Here is a 26,006-nt window from a genome sequence, read left to right on the forward strand (position 1 = left end):
GACAGAGAGAGAGAGAGAGAGAGTTCTGTATCAGAGATCAGAATGTGAAGATAGATTGGAAGGCTAAAGTTGGGAGATAAACTGTAGGAAGATGAGCGCAGCCCTCCAGGCAAGAGATGATAGGGCCTGGGCTAAGAAGAGGCGAGGATATATTTTAGAGAAATTCAGGAAGCAAACAGGCAGGATTTCTTGGCCAATCTTGGAAGCTAAGAGAGAAGAGGATTCTGGGATGCCACTGGATTTCTGGCTTGGGAGACTGAGTAGGTGGTGATGGCTTTATAGAAATAGAAGATACACGAGAGGAGGCAGGGCTGAGAAAGGGCTCATGGGCTTCAGATTGCATGCAGTGATTGTGAATTGAATTATTCAACTGAGAAGAAAAGCTCAGGAAGCAGCTGGATATGTCAGTCTGGATCCAGGAGAGAGGGTGAGGGTGGGGCTTGGGGTTTCAGAGTCATCAGAAAGTGGGTGGAGTTGAAGTCACAGGGCCCGTGGACTTCTCTCTCCCAGAAAAGAAGATGGGAAGATAATGGAAAGAACTAAGTGCTTGAGCGGAGATGATGACCTATTTCTAACATCACTCCAAGGTGGAAGGAAGGGGACAGTGTTGTGGGTTGGGAATCAGAAGACCTGGTTTCTAGCTTGGCTCCATCACTAGATATGTGATCTTGGCCAAGTCAATTAGCCATGTGAACACTGGGGATAATAATAGCCATCTAGCACCTCACAGAGCTGATGTGAGGATCAAATGAGCCCTGGTACCTGAAAGTCCTTCAGAAAGTGTAGACTCTTTTCAAAAAAATACAATTCCATCAAATGTGGTATTCTTACGAGGGAGGCCTCCAGCTCTGAATAGGACATGGAAGGGTTTATGTATTCTTTAAAGCAGTATGTGTGTATGTTTTGAATTTAGTCATTTATTCTGAAGAAATAAAAGTGTCCCACATTTGAGTTCGAGATTGCTGAGAACAGAAAACTCTGTAGTTTCTAACATCAAATGTGACTGTTGGTGTCACCAAGGACATGTGGGTATGTGTGTGCTAAGGGGGCAAGGGAGGAAGCAGAAAATCTAGGTCAAAAGAACTAGGAAACCCAGCAGCAGTGCCTCGTAGCCACGTAAAGAACCAAGAGCACTGCACTCCATCCATCGCTCCTGAATTCATGGCGTTGGAATTCCTTTCTCCCGTCACACGGGAATGCGCTGTTTGGCCAGGGTAGCAAATGTCACACAGAAAGGGGTAACAGAGGCCATTTGGAAACTGGCTTATCACCCTAAGAACCACACTTTGAGGCCAGGTGCCGTGGCTCATGCCTGTAATCCCAGCACTTTGGGAGGCTGAGGCGGGTGGATCACCTGAGGTCAGGAGTTTGAGACCAGCCTGGCCAACATGGCAAAATCTGATCTCTACCAAAAAGACAAAAATTAGCCAGGGATGGTGGTGCATGCCTATAATCTCAGCTACTTGGGAGGCTGAGCCACGAGAATTGCTTGAACCCGGGAGGCGGAGGTTGCAGTGAGCCGAGATCGCACTACTGCACTCCAGCCCGGGCGACAGAGCAAGACTGTCTCAAAAACTAAAAAAACCCCACACTTTGTACTTCGTTTTCTGACCTGAAAGCAGCTCTGTAATTTTAATTATCATGCCTCAGACCTCCTCTAGAAAGTGAAAGATTATCCCACAATGCCAGCCATTTCTCTCCGCCACCTGGTGCTTGGTCTGCCTGACACTGTGTTTCTAGAGAGGTGAATTCACAGGCTTTTTACCATGTATAGAAGGTGAGGTTTTAAAAAAAAAATTCTCATTTTCTGCAAAGAAAGGTATTTGAGGGGAGGGGAGATGGTTTCCTCCTGCCGTTGTGGGCCCACTTCCTGTTCTTCTTCTCATCTCTCCATCTGTTCGGTCCCCCTATCTCGTGTACCCATCGTGTAAACCTGAGCGAGGCGTTCAGCCTGAATACTTGAAGTTTTACTCTTTACTGTTTAATTCTTATAATGTTCCCTAAGAGATGATTTTCTGGGTTACATGGCCTGAGCATAAGTTAGACGTGGGAAGAGAAGGGCCAAATTACAGCAGGAAGAATTCTTAAATTGGATGAAATTGTAGCTTTTAGAAGCATAGCAGAAATCTGAAGAATTGAAGAAGCAAATTACGTAGAATTAACTCTTAGTGCTTTTAGGTTGCTATTTTAGCAGGAAGAAATGAGGTCGCATTAGATGCATTACAGAAGGAGACAGAAATGGACTGGGTCAAGAGACATTTTTCAAAGCTGCTGGCAAATTTAATGGCAAATTCAAATGTGAGCCTGGTTCTGTGTGTAGCTGCAGGTATGGTGACATGCACCTTTGTGGCATGAATAGGAAAAAAAATCTGATTCCTGAGTTTTCAAATGTTTCTGTCATAGAAGAAGCAAGATCAAGTCATATAGTGGCGTTTTCCTGTCCACCATCTTGTTTACCATGCCGTGTAGATCAGCATCTAGTGAGCACCTGCTGATTGCACTTAGGTGCATGAAATATGGAGATAAGCTGGGGCCTCTGCCCCAGGAAACTCACGGTCTGTTGAGGGTGAGTGGCTGCTCAGACTTTTTTTGTACCTTTCTAATGAAAACCTCTGTTTAGTCTTGAGCACAAAAGGCCAAATGAGTCAGAGAATCCCACAAGCGAGTTGCGGGAGTAGTCAGGAACTGGCTTTGAAAGTACTTGTGAGGATCCTGCCTGTGTTACCCATTGAGGGGGCAGACACTGCAATTACATGTGGGGAGCCCCAGGCATGGGAACCAACCACCATCCTGCAGACATTCTGTGGGGCTCAGTCAACAAGCCCTCCCCATTTTGCTCTTTACCGGCAATGGACAGAATTTGAAAAGAGGGAGGGGGTTGGCTTTCCGACGGAATTCTAAATGAACAGGAAGAAATGCAATTTAGCAATTCAAGAAATATGTACTGGGTATCTATTTTGGGCCATGACTTGTGTTAGATGCTGTGAAGACACAAAGATGAACCTGGCATTGAGTGCACACGTGCATGATGACATTGCTCTCAGGGAATGGAGAGGAATTGAAGTCATTCATTCACCAAATATCAGGGAGTTCCAGGCACAGCTATTCTAGACATTGAGGCAGACACGGCCCCTGCCCTTGCACAGCTTTGGCTAGTGGAGTAGACAACACGTAAATGAGCAATTAGGATCCCACCGGGCAAAGGCAGCAATGAGAGGCAGAAATAGAGGGTGCATGAGACCACAGGGTCATGGCCTGCCTATAAATAGCTGCCATGTGAGGCAAAATCATAAGTGCCTGGAAATGAGTGAAGTTTGTGTGAAATGTTGGGGAGGAGCTGAAGAGGGAGTGATTTGTTTCCCTGCGATGGTAGCGAGTAGGGAGGACCAGTGAGGTTTCCATGGTACAGGAGGTCAAATATGTGTGTGTGTGTGGGAGAGGGGCACTCAGAGTATATAGGGGAGAGGCTGAGAAAGGGTGGTGTATACATTGCAGTGCAACCTGCGGGCGTTACGTCCACACAGATGTCTGTGTGTGTGTGCACACATGTGTACATGTGCATAATGACATTGGACAGTGGTTTGGGGCCAGATGTTTTCAATCTCAATCAATTGGTAATTGGAAACCCCTGAATGCTTTTGAGCAAGGAAATGATATGATTCGATTTGTCTGGAAAGATCCCTCTGGGACTAGTATGTAGAATGATTGAAGGAGGAAAAAGACAAGAGGTAATGAGGTCAGTCAAGGAGCTGCCGCAATGATCTGAGCAGTCAGAGGCAGCGGGGATGGATGATCCCGATAATGCAGGCCACCATTTATTGGGCGTCTGCGTTGGGCCAGGGTCATCACCTCGAATCCTCTCCACAACGTGGCAAGATAGATACTACCTCCACTTGCTGAGGAAGACACTAAAGCTCAAAGAGGGCAGATGACTGGGCCCCAGGCTCCACGGCTAGTAAGCTGGGATTCAAACTAAGATCCATTTGACTCAAAGTCTATGCTCCTTTTTACTGACTCACACTCCTTTCTGGTGAAGAAGAGACGTGCTTGAGAGATATGAGGAAAAAATTACATTCAGAGCAGAGTTTAGTGCTTAGGAGTCAGACAGAGTTCTATCCAGGTCCTGGATTGGTTTCATTCTAGCTGCGTGACCGTGGACATGTGATTTCATCCCTAGCCTCAGTTTCTCATCTGTGAAATGGAGGGGAAATGAATGCCTACCTCATACGTTTGCTCAGATGATGAAATCATGTCTGCAAACCACTTAGCTAGATCCTGGCCCTGAACAGGAGCTCAGGAGATGTTGGTTACTGGTCACCAGGATTTGGTAAGGGAGGCACTGATGATAACTGGGGCTCCTGGCTTGTGACTGACCTAGGACAATACTTAGAACATGGAAAGAAGAGTGGCTTCGGTGGAAGTGGGGGTGAGATGGGCATGGGGGTTGGAGTGATTCTGGGCATCCGAAGTCAGGGGCTGGAGTTCATATGGGGACATCCAGCAGACAATTGGAAGTCTGGGTCTGGAGTTCAAGAGCAAGGTCAGAGCTAGAACATGAACCATAGACTTGAGGGTCTTTAGCACAGAGGTGATGGTTGCAGCCGGAGAAGAGGAAGAGGTGGCTCAGAGTGAGAAGAAGAATCAGAAAGCCAAAGGCAGCACCTTCAGGGAAGTATATATTTCAGGATCAAGAGAGGAAAAAGAATGCTTGGAAATGAGACCTGTAGGAGTGTTCAGGAAGGGAGGAGAAGAACCCAGAGGTGCTGCCAAAGCCAGGGAGACAGGGGCTTCCAGCAGAGGGCCAGTTAGCAGTATCAGCCCCACAGACATTTCCACAGGGTCGTTATACTACACATTAAGGAGATCACTGGTGAACTTCAAGAGAATGTTGGGGGGAGGGTAAAAGGGAGATTCCAGAGGGTTGTGGAATGAGTGGGAAGTGAGGAAGTGAGGCACACCCAGTGTAGAAAATTCTTCCCAGTATTAGCAACAAAGGAGAGGAAAGAAATCAGGAGCTGGATTGGGAAGCAGAGTTGAGCAAAGTTTTTTTTTTCTTTCCTTTTCTTTTGCTGGGGAATAGAGAAAACTTAAGATACCAGCTTCTCTTTGCAATGGAAGACAAGGGTGGAAGTTGGTGCAAGGATGGTCTCCAGTGGATGACAGTCACATGGTCACAGTGCCCCATAGAGAAAGCAGGAACTTCTCACTGCACGGCAAGTCCCTCCAGGACCTTGGTAAGATCCCAAAGCAGTGACAGACAGGTTTTCCTGGGTCAGGAGGCCCAACTCATATTTTAAGTTCGTGAAAGCCTACGCTTTGCCACCATGGTACTAGATCTTGAAAGTTGAGAGCAGTTAGAAGGCTACCTAATGGGCATGTTCATATTCCAAAAGAAGCCATTCTGTGGTGTTTTGTGCTCCTTAGACACTTTCAAAGTCACTCTCTCACATGCTGATAAGGTTCTTTGTATAACAAACATAATTCTCCGTGGTGAGACACTAATGGCCTCAGTGTTGCTGGACATCCGAGAAGGCTCATCGGGACTGCTGCGGACCAGGAATCAGGCTATCTGAGGGTGATCTGAGGTCAGGCAGCGGGGGTCTGGCTCCACATACTCCCAAAAGCCCTTTTGAAGGGCTTACGCTCTTTTGCAAAACAAAACAAAACAAAACAAAACAAAAAACAAAAAACAAAACAAACAAAAAACCCAAGGGCTAAGATGTAGAGTCTGAAAGTATGGTGCATGAATGAGGGAGAAGCCCAAGGCCACTTCAGCCCAGCAAGTGGCCTCTACAACTCAAGTGCAGGCTGAGGACAAGCTTTAAAAAGCCCCTGAGTGGCCAGGTGTGCATGGCCTTTGTTGAGCCATGTCCTCTGTGGCTGCCTTTCCCAAGCTGTCTCTATCCACAACCTCTCCTCCTGAGTTCCAGCTCTGCTGAGCCTGGCGCTGCTCCCTGAATTCAGCAAGGGCTTGCACATCTCTGAGCTTTAGGTAAAAGCCCAAGTCACCTTCAGTGCATTCCTGATGTTCACATTGCACGCACTCCTACAACCCCCATCTTTCCAGGTGGAATCACTTGTTCCCTCACCTGTGCTCCCTGAGAACTTAGCCAAGAACATCTGTAACAGCCCTTCGGGTGGATGTGTTCCCCTCTCCAGGCTACGAACCTCCCAGGACAAGGATGGTGGCTTATGCCGACTCTATATTTCCATCACCTGGCCTGGTTGGTGTCTGCTATAAGGGTGCACAAAGGGAATCAAGGTGAACTTCTCTTTTTAAAAGGAACCACATGCAGTTCTTAAGAGACAAAGGCAGGGACTGTCAGATTACTGAGCAACTGAAACTCCCTATTGCTCCCCTGGGGCCCCACGTCACCTACCTTCAAAACATCTCCAGTGTGAAAGCTCAGTTCATCCTCACCTGAGGCAGTGAAATCAAACTTGGCGACAGCTTCCATGCTGTAACGTGAAGCTGGAAGAGAAATAATGTGGTCATTGTGCCTCTCTGCCAGGGGGAGGGCAGCAGAGCCCATGGTGCTTCCTGGTAATCAGCAGTTCCTAGGAGAGTGGGCAGATGGATGTCTCCAGGCTGGAGAGCAAGGCTCAGGCGCACAACAAGCGCTTGTGTTTGCAGGAAGAGCTGCTGGAATCTATAGGATCTGGGTCCTGGGATCATTCTTGGGATCCCTAGATGCCAGGAGCAGGAAATGAAGGCCAGCCGCAGCCTTTCCCTTCTCCTTTCATCATCCTGGCCTGACACCACTTTTCGGGGCATCTCTGTTTGCAGCTGATAAGGAGGGAAGGCTTGCTATCATTTGTAACTTGAGGCCCGAGGGGCTGGAAAGACTATTCTGTAAACACTGTCCCAAGGCTGTCCCTTGGCAGCTATATTTAAACAGGCAGTGTTAATTAGACAGATGCCATTTCCTCTTTTACATCTGAATCATTTAAGAGAATTAGACAGCACTGGCCAGTGGGGAACTCAGCTTCCTTCTGCATGGTTTGAGAGTAGAAAGCATTTTTTGGTTTTCGAGTTGGGAGACTCAATTGGTCAGATTACTTATTTTATGATTATATTATAAACCAAGTACATTTTGGAAATTTTGATGTTAACATTTTTGAATTGAGTTAAAATTGTGGCCCCCTTCTCGTAACGTGTGAGACCTGTGTAAAGATAAATGAATCAGCCTATGTAATACATTTAGTATGAACTAGAGTTGTGCTTTAGGAGGCAGTGGGGATGTAATGGCAAGAGAGCTGGCCTCAGTCCCAGTTTTGTTGGTAGATAGCTGTACACTCTTGGGCAAGTAATTAAACCCTTGGAGTCTCCGTTTCCTCATCTATAAATTGGTGATAATAATATTCAATTAATAAAGTTGTAAGGTTAAATCAAATTATAGATGCAGGCCAGGTGCCGTGGCTCATGCCTGTAATCCCAGCACTTTGGGAGGTTGAGGCGGGCAGATCACCTGAGGTCAGGAGTTCAAGACCATCCTGGCCAACATGGTGAAATCCTGTCTCTACTAAAAATACAAAAGTTAGCTAGGTGCAGTGGCACGTGCCTGTAATCCCAGCTACTCAGGAGGCTGAGGCAAGATAATCGCTTGAACCTAGGAGGCAGAGGTTGCAGTGATCCAAGATTGTGCCACTGTACTCCAGCCTGGGTGACGACTCTGTCTCAAAAAAAATAAAAATCTATATCTACATATATATATATATGCAAAGTATTATACAAGATAAAGCTAAATAGTATTTACGTTTTAAAATAATTTTATGGAATGCATTTTCCCCCAGCAAAGGTAGCCTAACCAAAATCAGCACAAGTTTTCTTCTGTCACTCCCATCTCCTATGAACTTTTCTCATTGAAATTCGAGACCTAATCTCCATGACTATCAAATCCTGTGATTCTCTGCTAAGACATCTTAATGTCAGGACAATCTTGAAAGCTGTTATTTTCTTGTTGATCAAAATTTCCCTAAGTTTCAAACCCTTTGGGGTAGAAAATAAATGTCCTCTAACCTAATAGACTTTCAGTGACCAGTCAACTGGGACCACAGTTGTCCTCTCAGTGGGAATTCCTACCCAAGAAAGCAAGATTTGGGTAAATAAGGAAGGTGGCTGCCAGTGAGAGGGTGAAACGCCAAGAGATCAGAGGATTAAAGCGACTGCAACAGGGTGATAGCAAGGGGCTCATTTCTCTGATTCTCCACAATTGCTCGGTCTTTCGCAGGTAATTTACAGAGATGACTATTACCCATTCAAAGGTAGATGTTAAGCAAAAAATAGACCAGGAGCCAAAGTAAAATGTCATAGTTAACTCTCTGAGCTTTATCACCAGTCAAAACGTACTTCCAAACAACAGCACCACAAATATACTTTTTGTACACTTTCTTCAAGATCCATCTATCGAAGGCAAATTAAAATGGTTGTGACCTAGGATGACCCACTCAACAGGAAGGAGTATTCTGCCCTCCTAAGTTAATGCTAAATGCCTTTGCTGATTTGATTCACCCCATCACTTTAACACACAAGGCTTCTTCTAATTAAGGCCTTGCCTCTAGTTTTCAGAGAGACATCGCTTCTGTGGGTCATCCTCATGGAATCAACAGTAGACAGTGGTCGCCTCGTGGGATCAAGTGTCAGGTGAATGGTCCTGAAGACCAAGATCCCATTTCTATGCAAATTCACCTTAATAAGCAGGATGGAGACAAGGGAAGGGCAAATGCTAAACGTATTAGAAAGTTACATAAATTAGAAATGAAAAAAATATCCAAGGCAAGCTCTAGATATGACCTTGATTTGGGGAAGATCTTTCCAACATTACATGTAACTCAGCTCAGGCTTGGGCGCTGGGTCCAGGCTGGCTGTAAATCACTTCAGTGAGAAGTGAGAAGGCCGAGGCAGAAGTAAAATTGCTTCTGAATAGCAGCGCTTTCCTCTGCCTTCCCCCAGGAGGTAGGCGGTATGGCAAAGCCAACGACGCAGCCATGTCACAGAGCTCCCCAGCTTATAATATTAATCCTGGCTCAAAAAACCCAATTAAACAGGCCCACTCTTTATAAAATTGCTTTGAAAAAATTTGTTTGCTCCCATTTCCATTTGTGAGATGAAATCTGCCCGGCTGCTGTTTGTTCAGGTGGGGTGGGTTATGCCCTCCTTTCGTTTAAACCACGGGGCTTCAAACACTCCTCCCTTGAAGCACCCCGAGTAGTAGAGAATAGTGAATATGTCACTCTCAGGGGTCGGTTTTCTGTTTGGTCATAAAAATGCACAGAAATGCATATCCCATTCCTCTATATCCATTAGCATTAATTTTGAAAAGTTTAAAAATTACCACCAGGGAAAAAGAAAACTGAACGAATATAGTTTATTCAGTACTTATCCATTTGTTTTATGATCTGTACCTGCCACCACTACAGACTGCACTGGAGAAACAACAACAAAAATACGGAGCTATAAACTGGGTAGCAACAATTCAGAGACAGTTGTGGGGGGTGGAGTGCAACAGCCTGAATTCAAGAATGCAATGAAGCCTTCTTGCTGCTGTTTTCAATTCCGGCGCTGCTGACTTCTGAAAAGAGAGACCCTCGGCCGGGCGCGGTGGCTCACACCTATAATCCCAGCACTCTGGGAGGCCGCGGCGGGCGGATCATGAGGTCGAGAGATGGAGACCATCCTGGCCAACACGGTGAAACCCCGTCTCTACAAAAATCAGCTGGGCATGGTGGTGTGTGCCTGTAGTCCCAGCTACTTGGGAGGCTGAGGCAGGAGAATTGCGTGAACCCAGGAGGCAGAAGTTGCAGTGAGCTGAGATTGTGCCACTGCACTGCAGCCTGGCAACAGAGTGAGACTCCATCTTAAAAAAAAAAAAAAAAAGACTCCTCGTTAGAGAACCTCACAGATGGATTAAATGTGATTTCCCTGCCAGTGATGGGCTTTAGAAATGGCTGAAATCTACCTGCGTATACAGTGTGAGAAGCTGAGCCTTCAGGGGCAGCCAAACCATCTCCAGCAGCAGCCGCCAACCCGATTGACGATGATGCCATTTGGAGGGCCTCAGTGCTAGCTCTGCTTCTCACCAGCCCTCTGCACCTCTCTCACTTACCCCTTTAAGAGCTGTCATGCAATAGCCATTAGCAGCATGCAGTGTGGATCTGCTTCACCAGAGGGTAATGCCACACAGGACTGCCCTGAACATGATTTTTTCTGCCCTTGCCTTTCCATGTGAGCTTCTTTTACCACTAAAAAACCTAAAAAAATATTCAGGCTATATGCCAGGAATGCTTGTCTACTTCTAAAATATAGTCACCACAGAGGATGAAAACAAAAGCCATGCTACAGCTCTTTAAAATAACCTCCATTTGAAACCCAGATTATAAGTGGATTTGTTCAGAAACACATAGTTACCATCAAAATGGCACCCGGCAAGAAACTTCTTGATCAAATTCAGCTCCTCCTAAGTTGGCTATGAATAGCTAAGGTTTCCATTTTATGTATCTCTTACAAAGAGCAATTGCGTAACACCACAAAGCTATGCGAAGATTCAGGCTCAGGACCCAGTGAGAGAAGGAGACAGGTCCTAAATTGCTATCACTTCCTATTTTGCTGGGGAGAGCCCTAATTTGAATACTGGCCCCAGTTTATGTTGTAATTCAGATAAGAAAATGTCTTGAAATTTTTTAAAAAGAGAGAAACATTGCTTTTTACAAGTAATGCTTGTCACATATTTATTAGGACATCGGCAACAAAATTATTTAATTAACTAGTTCATTAATTTAGAGACAAGGTTTTCCTCTGTTGACCAGGCTGGTGTGCAGTGGTGTGATCATAGCTTACAGCCGCTTTCAACTCTTTGGCTCACAGGATTCTCCCATCTCAGCCTCCTGAGGAGCTGGGACCACAGATGTGTGTCATCACACCCGGCTGTTTTTGTTTTTTTTTTTTTTGGTAGAGATGGGGATCTCACTATGTTGCCCAGGCTGGTCTCGAACTCTTGAGTTCAAGTGATCCACCTGCCTCAGCTTCCTGGAATTCTGGGATTATAGGCATGAGCCACCATGTCCAGCCAACAAATAATTTTTATTAGCATATCTTGTATATGAAATGAAGTAAGAAAACAGTGAGACTAGTTTACACTTTAGGGCTTTGGCTGCGGCTACTGAGAGGAGCTCAGGGAAAATGTAACATTATACCAGCAGCTACTCAACATCACATAATGCAGAGACAGAATCCACAGCCTTGCTGTTGGACAGGTAAATCCCTTCTCGGAGACAATAAGGAAGAGTGCTTCCTCCCCCAGTCGAATTGACAAGGTCAGCTCAATCACTTTTCAGAAGTAGGAAACCTTATACTGCCAGGAAAAAATGATTATGGTTAAGCCTCACTGTACACAATAGGTATATTCTTGAAAAGTTATAATGAATAGAGTATTTGTAAATGGAATCATATTAGCATGTATTATGGAGGCTCACTCTATAAAGGAACCCTGTGTGAATCGCTTTATAAAATGAAAGGAAAATTTGTTATGCAAATAACTACTTTTTAATTTATCTGTTTTAAAGTCAGGGTTTTCATGCATTGAGTCTTAAAACAGAGCACACCTGCCTATCCCCTCCAGCTCTGCACGCTGTGGGCCAAATAAACATGTGTTTCCCCTCCTCTGAACTCCTCAAGCACGAAACAAAACAAACAGACAAACAAAAAACACCTTTCCTATTGATATAGAACATTTCACCTTGGAGTATAGACGTGGAACTGTCAAACCTTTTCTGTACAGAGCCAGAGAGTAAATATTTTTGGCTTTGTGGACCATCCAGTCTCTGTAACAATGACTCGCAGGGTTTTTATAGCCAGGAAGGTGGACTTAGATGATGGTAAATGAATGGGCATAGCAGGGTTCCCATAAAACTTTATTTGTGGACACTGAGATTTGAATTTCGTAGCATTTTTACATGACAGGAAGTATTATTATTGTTTTGATATTTTTTTCAATAATGTAAAAATGTAAATTAGCTCAAGTTCAAAAACACATGACGGGCTGAATTTGGCCCACTGGCTGTAGTTTGTCAAACCCTGATATATACATTTATATCTATATCCTATCTCCCCCTAATAGTTTATAAACTTCTTTTTTTTTTTTTGAGACGGAGTCTCGCTCTGTCGCCCAGGCTGGAGTGCAGTGGCCAGATCTCAGCTCACTGCAAGCTCCGCTTCCTGGGTTCACGCCATTCTCCTGCCTCAGCCTCCCCAGTAGCTGGGACTACAGGCGCCCACCCCCGCGCCCGGCTAGTTTTTTGTATTTTTAGTAGAGACAGGGTTTCAGCATGTTAGCCAGGATGGTCTCCATCTCCTGACCTCTTGATCCGCCCGTCTCGGCCTCCCAAAGTGCTGGGATTACAGGCTTGAGCCACTGTGCCCAGTCTAGTTTATAAACTTCTTGAGGGGAAGGGTTGTAGTTTAGTGGACAGAATACAGGCCTAGCAGTAGACGAACCTGGATTTGAATCCAAAATGTGCCACTTCCTGAGTGTCCTGTTTCCCCATCCGTGGGATGGGAGTCACCAGACTTACTTCATGGGGTTGTTTTGTATTAATGTGTAGACTCTGACACACAGTAGGTGTCCAACGAATGGCAGTTGTTGTTATTTTTTCTTAGATTCTCTACAATGCCTAGCCCAGGCTTAGCAGGCAGCTAGGAAATGTTTGTTGAATGATTGAAGACATGCAAATGACCTGCCCTCAGCGTTACTCTGGTTGATTTCCTCAGGGAAGGGGCAGGAGACAGAAGGAGCTATTTAAAAGGATCAATTAACTTCCCACTCAGAGGTGCCCTGACTTCTCAGCAAACTCAGCCAGAGACGGTGCAACACACCTACACTAAGAGGCCTGATTTATTTAAAATCCAATAGAGGGCAATGGTGCACCCCAAACCATCAATTCCATCTGGTAACTTTTCTTTGCATCTTGAGTCCCAGTAACCTTTAACTAGACAGGTTCGGTGATTGTCTTCATTGTCTGTCATGAGTTTTAAGGCACATAAACTTTAACATTTCAGACTCAAACCTTTAAAATACAGAATTGCTTAGATGTCAAAGAATTCGCGGTCATCTTCTCCTACACATTGTCTGCTGCTTAAATTCCTTCTAAGCAGCCTGGAGAGGTGGTTCCTATTCCTCTTGAGTGGACTTCCCTCGCTCCTGCTTAGAGTCTAGGTTAATGATTCTGTACTGAAACCCCACTGTGTGTTTTTCTTTGCTCTGCATCTTACATCTGTGTTTGGGACCTTTCTGCCTCAGTTTATTACCTCTTATTGGGCATTGGACATGGGAATAGGAAACTGAGAAAGGTTACAGATGGCCCTTCTTGAAAATTTGTAAGCATAGAATGGACAGTTACCTTACTGCTTGCCTGTGAGCCGCTGCTTAAATATTCTTCTAGAGACCCAAACCAATGTATTCTGAAAATAATGTGGGAAAGTGACAGAAAAAAAAAAAAAAAAAAAAAGGCTGAGCCTCACCAAGAGACCAAGGACTAGCTTTTCCCCATTTTGGGCTCGCAGATGACAAAATGTTTGCTTTATTCTAAACCAGCAGACACCCTGCTAAGAGAATACCTCTTAATCAGCTGGTCATGTTGGAAATTTACCCTTCTTACTGAATGTCTACCAAGGCTTACATATTCCTTTACTGTGCCTGCTCTTGAATCACTTCTAACTCATCTTCCGGAGCCTTTAAAATAGACTCTCACATTCTTTTCTGGTAGGGTCCTGCTTCTGGTTTTCTCTGGAGATGCGGCTCTGTGGCTAGGTGCAGAGGGTGGTGTGGGAGTTGGAATCACGGCAGCTACAACCAACTCATGCAGGGCCTCCTGGGCCCCCCACCAGTGCTTCACCACATAAAGTTTGCAGGTAGCCATGAACTTGGGGGTGGCCATCAGGGTCCTCTGCTTTATTTATTTACTTTGAGATGGAGTCACCCTGTCACCCAGGCTGGAGTGCGGTGGCGCGATCTCAGCTCACTGCAACCTCCACTTCTCAGGCTCAAGCAGTTCTCATGCCTCAGCTTCCTGAGTAGTTGAGGTTACAGGTACAGCCCACCATGCTCTGCTAATTTTTATATTTTTAGTAGAGACGGGGCTTCGCCATTTTGGCCAGGCTGGTCTCGAACTCCTGACCTCAGGTGATCCACCTGCCTCGGCCTCCCAAAGGATCCTCTACTTTAGATGATTTACAGCCAACAGTTCCTCTGCTTAATTGGACCTCCCAAGTCAGAGATACAGGACCATTTCTTCTCAGGTTCGAGGTCCCAGGAGAACAAACAGCCTTCTCAAGAGGACCTGGCTTGTTTCGACAGGTGATCCCTTCAAGAGATATAAACATTTCTGGCTTTATTGCATCCAAAGATAGCAAAGACACATAAAATTTACCCCCAGCAAACAATTTCTGGCTTGTTGGCTGGGATTTTAGCGTCCTCTAAAAGCCTCCATTTTAGGTGATTTTGCACATACAGGGCATTTTTGTTTTTCTCTTGTCCCCAGGTGACTCATTATTTTCCCCTCCCAGCCCCAGGAAGCATAAATCCCCCGGTATGAGCAGCAGGGGTGAACACATGGAACTAGAGGGGCCTCTGCAGCTTGTCTGAGAGTTATAATTCATCAGCGGCTGAGCTGCTGAGGCGAGTCTTGGAGACCCTGAGGATGGCGTTTGAACAGAAGCCCCAGGGCGCTCCCCACTCCCATCCATTCCTGTCCTGTGCGCAGGTGTGTTCCCCGAATAACGATTCATCCTCTGGCTGCTTCACTTTTGCTGAAAGCCACCAACAGAGCTGTCTCCGATGACAGGTGACTAATGGGCAGCTGGATCCTGAGTGAGACACCGAGGCGTGGGCAGGAGAGGTGTGCTGTTCTCTCTTCCCCGGCTGGGAAGGGCCTCAGGCTCAGCCGACAGTTATCCTGCGAGGGCGGCTTTACCTGCCCTTGCGTGCTAATGCTTCTCTCTACCAGGGCCCCTCCTGTAGACCCTTGGCTGGCTTCTTGGGGTTTCCACCCAACATGAGATCCCCAGCCCTGCCAGAACCCCATGGCCTTGACTTGTGATTTCTTCCTAGTTTCCAAATGGGAACAATCTCCCCTGTCAGAAGGTTTTCAGGTTTGGGAGCCAAATAAATACGGTATTTTTCAGACGTATGGACACACTTTACACAACTGGAGAGCCACTCTAAATCCCTTATATCCTTATTTAATCAAATTGCTGTTCTGCAGGTCCCTGTCTGTCACTGTGGATTATGGAGATTTCATTGGTCTCAAGGATGTTTTTCTCCGTTTTAATTAGCTCCCTTTTTTCCTGTTTAAGGTTTTTTGGGTTTTGGAGGGAAGGGTAGTGAGGGGAGGGAAGTAGAGAAGGAAGAAGACAAGTCAGGAAGTCAGGAGACTGTCCCCACGCAGGGCCGGTCCCCTCCCCTGCCTGTAACTTGGGTGATGTCCAAGGCAGAGCCAGCCAATTCTTCCTTCTTATGCGTATTTATTAACCTGGCTCTGTTTTAATCAATGCCAGTCTGGCTTATATAATCGAACTTTTTTTTAGTGCAAGACGCATCACATGAAGTCTCATTTGTCCTCAAACTTTTTGTAAGAAAAGTATCTTTCTCTTTAAGTACAAAGTATATGTTCTGTTAAACTCAAACACATTTGATTCTTTTTTTCTCTAATTTGCCACTCTCTGCAAGGCGAGGCTTGCCTACCTCAGTGGGAGGTTTACTATAGGACTTGGGGATCAGACAGACCTGGCTTCAAACTTAGGCTCTGCTGCTTACTTCATAGCTGGAGAACCTTAGTTTATCTTCTCTGCGCCTCAGTTTCTTCACCAGAAATGCAGATACTAATCCTTAGACCCCAATGTTGCAGCGAAGAGGACGTAGAATGCTTGGTTCGACTGCTCAATGACTCTTTCTTCAAAGCATTTTTGCATTCTGGTTATCTACCATCCTTTCTCGTAGAGACAAATTCAAAACTGTTTTTACAAATTGTAAGGCCACCAAGCATATATTACTTTTCAGCCTTTCAAGCACCTATTTTTCCTCACTTTCCCTGGGCAGGCGCTAGCTTCTCCCTATTGCCTGTGGAGTCCTAGCTGCAGTGTTACTAGAAAGTACGACACTAATCAAGACAATTCAGTGAGGAAAGAGAGAAGACAGCACTAACCAAGGGGAAGTGGGGAGAAATGGTGGATGGAGAAACAGAAAACTGACCAGGCTTCTACACTTTGCCATCCACACAGAGCTCAGTCGCTGTGATGCTACCTTTGAGGGGACATGTACCACCCAGACTTTGCCAATGCCTAGAAACGTGAACCAGCTAAGAATAAGTTACCATGGATTGATATGGTTTATCAGGTGCCAAGAACTTTACAAATGGACACCCATTGCAACATTTATTATTGTTATTATCATCATCCTTCACATTTTATAGGTGGGAAACGGAGGCAAGAGATTCAAGTACATGTCTGTTGGCACCTAAGGCTGTGTGTTCTCTTCACTTTGCCACGCTGCCTCTCCCGCTATGAGCAACATAATCAAATCCCTCCTACCTGCTCGGGATGACTGCTCACTAGCTTAGGCCCTCTCAACCTTCCTGGCTGGCTGTCCTTTAGCCAAAAAATTGACAAGAGCAATTTTCACATACCCAAGAAATTCAAGCCCATTACCTCTTGGTCAAAGAGGTAAAGACTGCAATCAACCTGGCAGACCTCAGACCAAGCAATCATGTGCTTTAAGGCAATTGCAGAAATGGAAACAATTTCAGCTAATAGACTTACAAACTGTCGCTCTTTCCCTTTCCTTCTGCCGGTTCCCCCAACCCCCCGTCTCTCTCTCCCTCTTCCTCTCTTTCTCTCTCCTCCTGTCTGTGTCTCATTTGTCGCGGTTCTCTTACCTTTCCCTTCATCAACTTTCCCCACAATACATTCTGCTTTTTCCAAGTTCTTTTCTTTCTCCTTGAAAAGTTAATAACTTACCATGAATCCAGTTAGAGAAAGTGTATCTCGCATACTTCCACTTTTAATTCTCTGACACGTTTCTTATTAAAATGACACCATGAAAACATCAATCCAAAACAACAAAAATAAGACAAAAAGAGCCCACCAACCTCGCTGGAAATACTACTTCGAGCCTCACTCTGCTGCTAGACTGATGTATCACTTGACGTTTCCTAAAGCAATAACAATTGTCTACAGAAACACCGCGAATCCTGCTGGCAAAACCCAAACGTAAGAGAAGCATGAAAAATGCCGCCCCCCACCGCCAGCTCAGAAATCATTTAATGAACCCCATCAGAAGGGTGGAGGGTAGGGTGGGGGTGGCAGGGGTAGATGAGAATGATAGTCGAGAGAGACAGACAGACAGACATTTTACAAATCTCCAGGCTTCATTTTCTTTTACTTCTCATTTTCTATTCACATCATGATTTCCCCTGGAATATATCACCAGGATTTTATGGTGCCCTCACGTTCTCTTTTTTTTTTCCCTCTTCCCTTCTGTTCACTTCATGTTTGTTTTTATTGATTTGGGCTCTGAAAGCACGGCTTATTTATCATGGATTTGAAAGCCTCCATCTTCTTGCTCTGCTTTCACCAGGGCTGTGACATTGTTCACAAATGCTGCAAATCTGCTCAGCACCCCCTCTCCTTTTCCTCACTGCCTGTGCCCTGGGCTACCTTGATTCTCATCTGGGCAAAGCACGAAAGTGTCAGCAGAGGACGGCATGACCACAATTACTTCAACCTTGTTGTCACTTTTACTTATGCTCCCAAGCCCTCATTTGTTGTTGGAATGCTGGTCATTTTTTTAGCTCACTGATCTCAAAGCTTGCAAAAGGGATCATTTATCTACAGAGAAGCTCCCCTTGCTTCATTTGATAAGTCTATCCCAGAAAAGTGGGAGGGCCTGACATTTTTACAAGTAAAGGTACTAAAAAAAATGCCAAAGGGATAATATGGCAAATTCCTTTCATCAAATGAATTATAATATTCTTATTTTTGGGAAATTTAGTTCTTTCTAATTTGAGTTTGGTCAGCTAAGGAACACCTCTTGTATTTGTCTTGTTTAAAATAGTTCTCTTTCTTTTTACTTGCCAGTTTTGATTAAATAGTGCCCCTATCCTAGATTCTCAAAGTTGGAAGTGGTCCAGAAAGTCAGTCCTTCCCTAATTCATTGAGATGATAGAGAATGGGCATCGGGGAGGGCTGGGATTGGAAAGAGTGACCTGACAGCTTGGTGAATTATTTATGTTGAACCAGAAGTTCTTTCAGCCTGAATTCTGTGCTAAGGACCACAATAAGAAAGAAAAAGAAAGAATGAAAGAAGGAACAAATGAATAAAAGAAAGAGAAAATGAGAATCACAAATCCCAAATTCTCATTTCTAAGCTTAAAAAACCCCGGGGTCTTTGACCACCCTCCATGTGACAGGGTTCCAACTCCTTGATCTCCTGGTCATTTTCCTCAGGTCTCCTCTCAGTTATTCATTGCTTTTCTCAAAATACAAAATACATGATCTAGACTTGAACCCAGTATTCAAGATATGGTCTGAGTTGGGCTGAGTAGAATAGGATGATTTAATCACTTCATTTGTACATGAGGATTTTGTAATTGTGTTACATTGTTGGCTGGTTTTTTGGGTTTTTTTTTTGAGAAAGGGTCTTGTTCTGTTGCCCAGGCTAGAGTGCAGTGGTGTGATCACAGGTCACTGTAGCCTTGACCTCCGGGGCTTTAGGCATCCTCCTGCCTCAGCTTCCTGAGTAGCTGGGGCTACAATTGTGTGCCCCACACCCAGCTGCTGTTTGGGAATTAAGCAACAACAACTACAACAAAAGCCCGGGTGTTTCCCAACATGAAGATGGTCAAGATGTATCTCTCCACCTCTGCAACGGGTTTCTTGGAACCCAAACGCACGGCTTCACATTTAACCTTTCTTTCATCTTGTTTTTGTTCTCCCTCTTTGGCCAATTTCTCAGCCTACCACAGTTCATTTGGGCATGGATTCGTACTTCTAACCCTCTGGTTATATCTTTCAACTCTTCTTTATAAGTGAACTTCATGCCTTTTTGGGTTTTGTTTTATAATAAATGGAACATGGACTTTTGAGTCAGGTAGGGCTGGGTTCAAATCCTGGCTCCTTCATTCATGCAAGTTGGTTATCTTTGAATTCAGTTTCTTTACCTAAAGACCTCCTCCACGTTGTCATTGACCCTTTAATCAACACTCTGAGTATCAACTTCAAACCTAATTAAGTAGTTATCCTTCGGCCTATCTGTCCTCATTCTGATCTCTAGGGTGTCATGCAAAGCCTGGCTGAAATCAAACTGTACTGTGCCTGTGGCCCTTTTCTCATATGTCACTCTAATAACCCCACAGGAAAAAGAAAGAAACTTTAACAGGGTCAACTCTTTCTTCAGGGCCATATTTGGGGAGATGCCAAGTGGAAGAAACTCGTCTTTTCACTCATTGTTCTTCGGCATTTGCTTTTCCGCTTTCCTCGACCTCTTTTGCAAGCCAAAGACTTTCCTTTGGTGAGGCAGCTGTCACCTTAGCTACTGTGTTCCTGTTCCTCCTCCACCCTATTCTCCTTGCTTGACGGAGCAAAGGCCTCTGTGTGTTGAAGCTTTTGACACACAACTTTCTTTTTTTTTTTTTCTGAGACAGGGTCTCGCTCTGTTACTCAGGCTGGAGTGCAGTGGTGCAATCTTGGCTCACTGAAACCTTCGCCTCCCAGGCTCAAGAGATTCTCCTGCCTCAGCCTCCTCAGGAGCTGGGATTACAGGCACCCGCCACCACGCCTGGCTAATTTTTGTATTTTTATTAGAGATGGAGTTTCACCATGTTGGCCAGGCTGGTCTTGAATTCCTGACCTCTAATGATCCACCTGCCTTGGCCTCCCAAAGTGCTGGAATTACAGACGTGAGCCACCATTCCCAGCCTTGACACACAACTTTCTGAGGGTCATTTTTTTCCATTTAGAATTTGTTAATGTCATGTTTGTCACATGACCTCCCAGATCCACTCAAGTCTCTCTTGTCATTTCAGGCCTTCAGCAATCTTTCCCCATTCTGTCTGTCAAAATTAACTTTAGAAAATCACCTGCACCATGCAAACATGCTTTAGTAAATAGCTTCCCTTGGTTCTCTAAGCCCCCCATTGACATCCTTGTCTCTGCACTGGTGTTCCTTCTCCCATCAAACTCACATTGCTATGTATGGTCGTGCAGGTTGCTCACAGCACAAAGGCCTCAGGCTGAGGTTGTAGTAGGGGCTGAAATGTGCATCCGGTGCCCTTCTCATCATACTGTGAGTCCTGGTATGGGGCTACATCTGTCTAGAACTACCTTGTTTTTCTTACTTAAACAAAGGCACCGGGTCTAATTTCAACTGCTCTTTTAAAGCTTTACTCAGGGCCTGCCCGCCTCATATCCCATGGTCTCACTTTCTCTTACTCTTCTGGTGGACTTAACGTATCTACCCCTTGCTCAGTGCTGCTGCCATCTGGGTAAGGTGGGCAAGCACATGAGCCTTGGAGTCAGACTGCAGCGTTCACACCCTTCTCTACTACTAGCTTTCTGGGTGACCCTTAGCAAGTTATTTAACATCTCTGAGTCTCAGTTTCCTCATTTCAAAAACAGGGATGATAATAGTGCCTGCCTCATAATGTTCTTGGGAAGAATATGTGGAATATTCATCTAATTCACTTAGTATGGTGCCTGGCACATAGTAGGTACTCAATAGTTGTTAACTACTGTCACCTTTGTTTTTGAGACAGGGTATCATTCTGTGACCCAGGCTGGAGTGCAGTGATGCAATCATGGCTCACTGCAGCCTCCAACTCACAGGTTCAAGTGATTCTCCTGCCTCAGCCTCCCAAGTAGCTGGGACTACAGGTGCATGCCACCACATCCAGCTTTTTTTTTTTTTTTTTTTTTTTTTTTGGAGAGACAGGGGTCTCCCTATGTTGCTTAGGCTGGTCTTGAACTCCTGGCCTCAAGTGATCCTCCTGCCTCAGCCTCCCAAAGTGCTGGGATTACAGGCATGAGCCACTGTACCTGGCCAGCTATTGTCACTTTTATGCATAGTCCTTAATAGTTAACAACTATTAAGATGTTGTGGCTCGCAAGAAGTATGAATAAGAAAATGTATACCTCACCAAGTAGGGTTGTCAGATAAAATACAGAATGCCCAGCTAAAGGTAATTTTCAGATAAGCAACCAATAGTTGTTTTAGTATATGTATATCCCAAATCTTTACTTTCTCCACAGAAATCTCAAAGTGATGGACTGAAGCATTGTTCAGAGGAATAGCAAAGACTTGTTTGATCTTTACACCCTTTCATCTCAAATTTCCCTGCTGCCCCTCACCTCATGCAATGCCTGTCCCACAAGATTTCTTATAGGAAAACCGGGGAGTGGGCTAGCCTTTGGGATAAGCAGTGTGAAGGTCCTACAATGAAGCCTTTAGACGTTCTAGTGAAGGCTGTGGTTTGGAATAGAAGTATGTAAATCTCACTCATATACCTTGTGAGCCACAAAATGTCATACCTTCTGTTTTCTCTACCTTTCTTGTGTTATTTGCTGCTTTTAATATTGTGTGGGTCAAAAGGCATGCTTTTACCATTATATATTATAGAATACTGTGTGTTTTGATAAATAGGTTTTATATAGTGGAATTTCTGTTCTTATGAGGGAATTTTTCTTGAAGTCCGTATTTGTGGTAAAGCAGAAATCTTCTAAACTCTCTTACATATTCAGACATTTCTCTTGTGATTACTCTGGCATTTTACATTTTTACTCTCAAATTCACCATCTACTTTCTCATGCCTATAACTTGTCAGATTTTTCCATGCTTGGCATCTGCACCACAGCAAAAAAATTCCTGGGCACCAGCCCCAGTAAATTATTACTAGTCCCATCATGTAGTCACCAGGTTGACATTTACTTGTACCACCCATGTATCTAGTCCTGATGACAATCCCTTGAATTGGCTTATAATACCCTATCCTTTCTTTATATGATTTGCACCATCCTAGAAACTTGTCTCTTCCTGGAACTATTTCAGAGGAAGTTATAAAACCACCAACAGTACCAAATGCAGTTCTGTTGTTTGAGTGATCTTCTCTCTTTAATAGCCTTTCATTTCAAGTCCTCCATTACTGACTCTTTGCACAGATTCTTCTCTCCCCTTCCTCTCTCTGTACTTCCAGGAATTGGTGATTTCTCCCCAGGTTTGTTTTCAGATTTTCTGCTGCTTAACTTCGCAATGCTGCCTTGCCCACCTTCTCTCTCTCAGGAGTATCCATATGCTTTGCGTATTCGTTCAACAAACATTCCCTGTGTCCCACTCTGTGTCAAGCCCTGTGTAGAGCACGAAGATCCAGTGTGGACTAGACAGCCCATCTTAAGACCTCAGACAGTTCAGTCTTGTAGGAAAGACAAACAAGCCAGCCAAACCAGTGAGATCAGTGTGATCAATGAACCAAACCTCAAGTGGTTCAGGAACCCAAAGGGCAGGCTCTTAATCTAGCCTAGGATGCAGACAGGTGCAGGAGGGATTAGTGGAAGCTTCCCAAATGAGATGACAGTTGAACTGAGTCTTGCAGACAAGTAGCTAGGCAGAGTAGAGAGCTCATATGTGACACACAGAGAGAATGGTGTGTGCAAGAAGTTGGGGACCCAACTGGTTCAATCATGGACAGGCAGGAGATGCAATCAGTGATTGGACTGGGGGCAGATCATGGAGGACATTGAAAGCATGCCAAGGACTTTGGATTTCATACCAAGGATGATGGGAAGTCACTGGAAATTTGATAACATTTGCATTCAGGAATGTTTAATCAGATGGCAGTATGAAGGACTGGAGGGCAGGGTGAACTGAAGATGGAGAAAGCATTGCAGTAGTCTTGGCTAGTAATGATGCTCTTTCTTTTGACACTGGGTCTTTCCATATGTTTTTATCTCCATAGTAAGTGCTTTACACATTATCCCATTTAAAGCATGCAAGAATCTCAAAATAAGAACTGCTATTATATCCAGCTGACAGATGAGGAAAGTGAAGCTCAAAGGGGTTAAATAATCACCCAAGTTCATATGTATCAAAAAATGGTGGAGCCAGGATTCAAACTCAGTCTGTGCACTTAACCACTATTTTCCCTTGTCTTAACTCAAGGGAATCACTGTGAATCATGACCAGTTGGAAGGGGGCTAAAAGACAAAAAAGAGTCTAGAATGGTGTCATCCAATAGAAATAGAAACAAGTCACAAATGCCAGCTACTATGCCATTTTAAATATTTTGGTGGCACATTAAAAAGTAAAAGAAAATTATTTTTAATAACTTATTTACTCCAATATGTCCAAAATATTATCATTTCAATTTGAAATCAATATAAAATATAATTGAGATACTTTGCATTATTTTTTCCAAACTAAGTCTTTGAAATCTGGTGTGTATTTTACATTTACAGCACATTTCAATTTGGACAAGCCACATTGAAGTACTTGGGACAGCATAGGTCTAGAATGACTCTTGGGTTCCTGCTGGGGGCATTAGGGTAGATGTTGGTAGCATTTTCTGAGGTAAGGGAATACAGAAAGAGAAGATAATTAGAGGGGTGTTTGAAATGCTTGTGAATGATCTAGGTAGAGACTCCCAGTCAAGGGTTGGCTATGCAGGTGTAGAACTCAATAAAAAAGTCTAGGTAGAGCCATAAATTTGGGTGCTATTCCAATATAGATGATTGCGAAAACCCTGAGTGAGAAGGAATTCACCTAGAGAGATTATGTAGCAGGACTGAGCCTTTGGAGACAGCAGGCAGGGATGGGACACCTTGGTCAGGTGGAGGAGTTTATTTGTTCAGCAGGAGATGCATCTCGCCTTTGAATGGGAAAGGAGGAGGACAAGGATGCAGAAGGTAAGTTTGTATAGGTAAGGAGAGTGAGGAGAGGCAGGAAGTAGGTGGCTTTCTAATATAATGTTGGCAGGGGTTCTCAGCTCATTCTATTTTCTTTCTTCTCTGCCACACAAAAGGGAACGCTAGCTTTTAGCCATGACTATTCACAAAATCTACACAAAGAGGCAAACAAAATGTAAATATTTGTCCAGCTAGGGACGAAAGCCAAGATGAACACTCCTTTTTCATGTCACTATAATCATTTCCTCCTCTCTCTCTCTCTTTCTCTCTTTCCCTCTGTCTCTCAGGAAATTGCAAAAACAGTACAGAGAGGTCCCCTGTACTCTTCACCCCATTTCCCCCAATGGGGACATCTGACATCACCATAGTACGGTATCAAAGCCAGGAAACTGATATTGCTACATACCATTAAATGGACTTCCATCTTCTTTTTTATAACTTCCTAGCAGGAAGTATCCTTAGTAAAAAGCATAAACATGTGTGAGATGTAATGTTCAACCAGGCCAAGAGCTTTACGTGTGTTCAGGAGGTTTTATCTCTGTAACTAAATGACATGCATCAAATACCACACCAAATGTCACCTAAATGCTCAGGTAAAAATTACCTTCTTATGACCGTATATAATTTGCACCAATGTTATGTGGTTAGACCAGGCTCTTCACTGCCTGTTTGGCTTTATCTCATTATGGAGAAGAGCAAAGATGAACAGACAGCTCTGTTGTTCCCATCAGCATCTATAATGAGGAATCTGTGACTCAAAAGAGAGCAGCAACGTGCCCAAGCCTGCATTACTGTACAAACCAGGTCTTGCTAACATTAGAACTCAAGCTCGGTTTATGACATAGCACTATATCTTGGTAAATGGCTACTTCATACCCCTGTCTACACAGTAGAAAAACCAATGGATTAGGAGGGAGTTAGTATTCAGATGGGTGACTCCATTCAACTTTCAAGTGGGGAGGAACCCATAGCACCCAACACAGTAGGCTCCTCCAGAAACGCCAGGGATTTAATCAGTTCAGCTTACTAAACAGACTCAAAGAAGTTGGGCACATTCCTTAAAAGCAGAATCAAGCAAAGAAAGCACTGAGAAATCTCTGTGCTTCAAGGAAACAAAAGCCAACGAGAGAATATTAAGCCAACTTGAAGGGAACAGTGGCTATCCATCTGCCTCTGCCAAGGTTCAACCAAGGTGAATAATCCATTTATTAGCAAAGAATGAGGGAAGTCCCAGTATTTTCACGTAAGTGGTAATTTGTTAATGGGTAAACACGGAACGAATTTCTTTCTCCCTTGGAGATAAATGAGCTCTGGTTCTCAAAAAAACAATATTTCTGGCGAGAGATAGAAGACAAAAAAAAAAAAAGTATTTCATCCATTAAGATTTGGAAAGCAAAGGAAACAAGTGCATTTCTGGAATCTGGGTGAAAGGAGTTTGGCCTTGACAATTTCTGAGCAGCCGAAGGAGGAAAATGGTAGCAGGAAGAGGCAGGAACACGGGTGGTCAGATGCCTTTCCGGAGAGTGATCTCTCTAATGACATTTCTCCTGTCTGGGCTCCTTATATATTTGTGGACCTGCACCTTCCTACTTACATGTCCACGTGTGGTATCTGCAGTACCAGTAAGAAAATAGTTTTTGTCTAATCCAGGAAGGCAGGCCTGAGAGTGATTTGCAGCAGTGAAGACAAACTATCGGATGAAGGAGACAGAAGGACAGGGTCCCCTTATCCTGTTGTAGCCATTGGGAAGGGGCCTCAACCCTCAAGTGGTGAGACAGGGCAGCACACAGGGGATGGAGGAAAATAGCCAAAATCAACTTGGCCCTGGAAATGGCCATTATCAAGTAGTCAGGGGTGAGAGGAAAAAAAAAAAAGTCATGCCTTGGATCGATTGGGCCTGGACGGACCAGGGTTGAAATCCAGCCATGAGATCAGTTTTGTCATTGACCTCTCCCATGATGATGCGATTCAGCCATTCATATCCAATCCTGACCGTTTGTTTGGGGAAGAAAAGATGCCGCCTGCATTTTGAAATCTGGATGCTTAAAAAGACCCTGCTCTCCAT

General features: G+C 44.4%; 1 protein-coding gene across 8 annotated transcripts in view; it reads right to left on the reverse strand.

Annotated features, from left to right (window-relative positions):
- The window catches only part of GRAP2 (GRB2 related adaptor protein 2), a 71,415-nt gene that overhangs the window by 18,967 nt on the left and 26,442 nt on the right, over positions 1–26,006 (reverse strand). For 4 of the 8 annotated variants that reach the window (XM_077948405.1, XM_077948408.1, XM_015150334.3 and 1 more), the window contains 1 exon segment: positions 6,381–6,472. The exons of 2 other annotated variants lie outside the window; for them this stretch is intronic. In XM_077948405.1, coding sequence (XP_077804531.1) covers positions 6,381–6,458 — 78 coding nt within the window. In that variant the 5' untranslated portion in view covers positions 6,459–6,472. 8 annotated transcript variants of the gene reach the window in all.

The sequence above is a fragment of the Macaca mulatta genome, chromosome 10 (genome assembly GCF_049350105.2).
Source record: "Macaca mulatta isolate MMU2019108-1 chromosome 10, T2T-MMU8v2.0, whole genome shotgun sequence".
Classification (NCBI taxonomy): Eukaryota; Metazoa; Chordata; class Mammalia; order Primates; family Cercopithecidae; genus Macaca; species Macaca mulatta.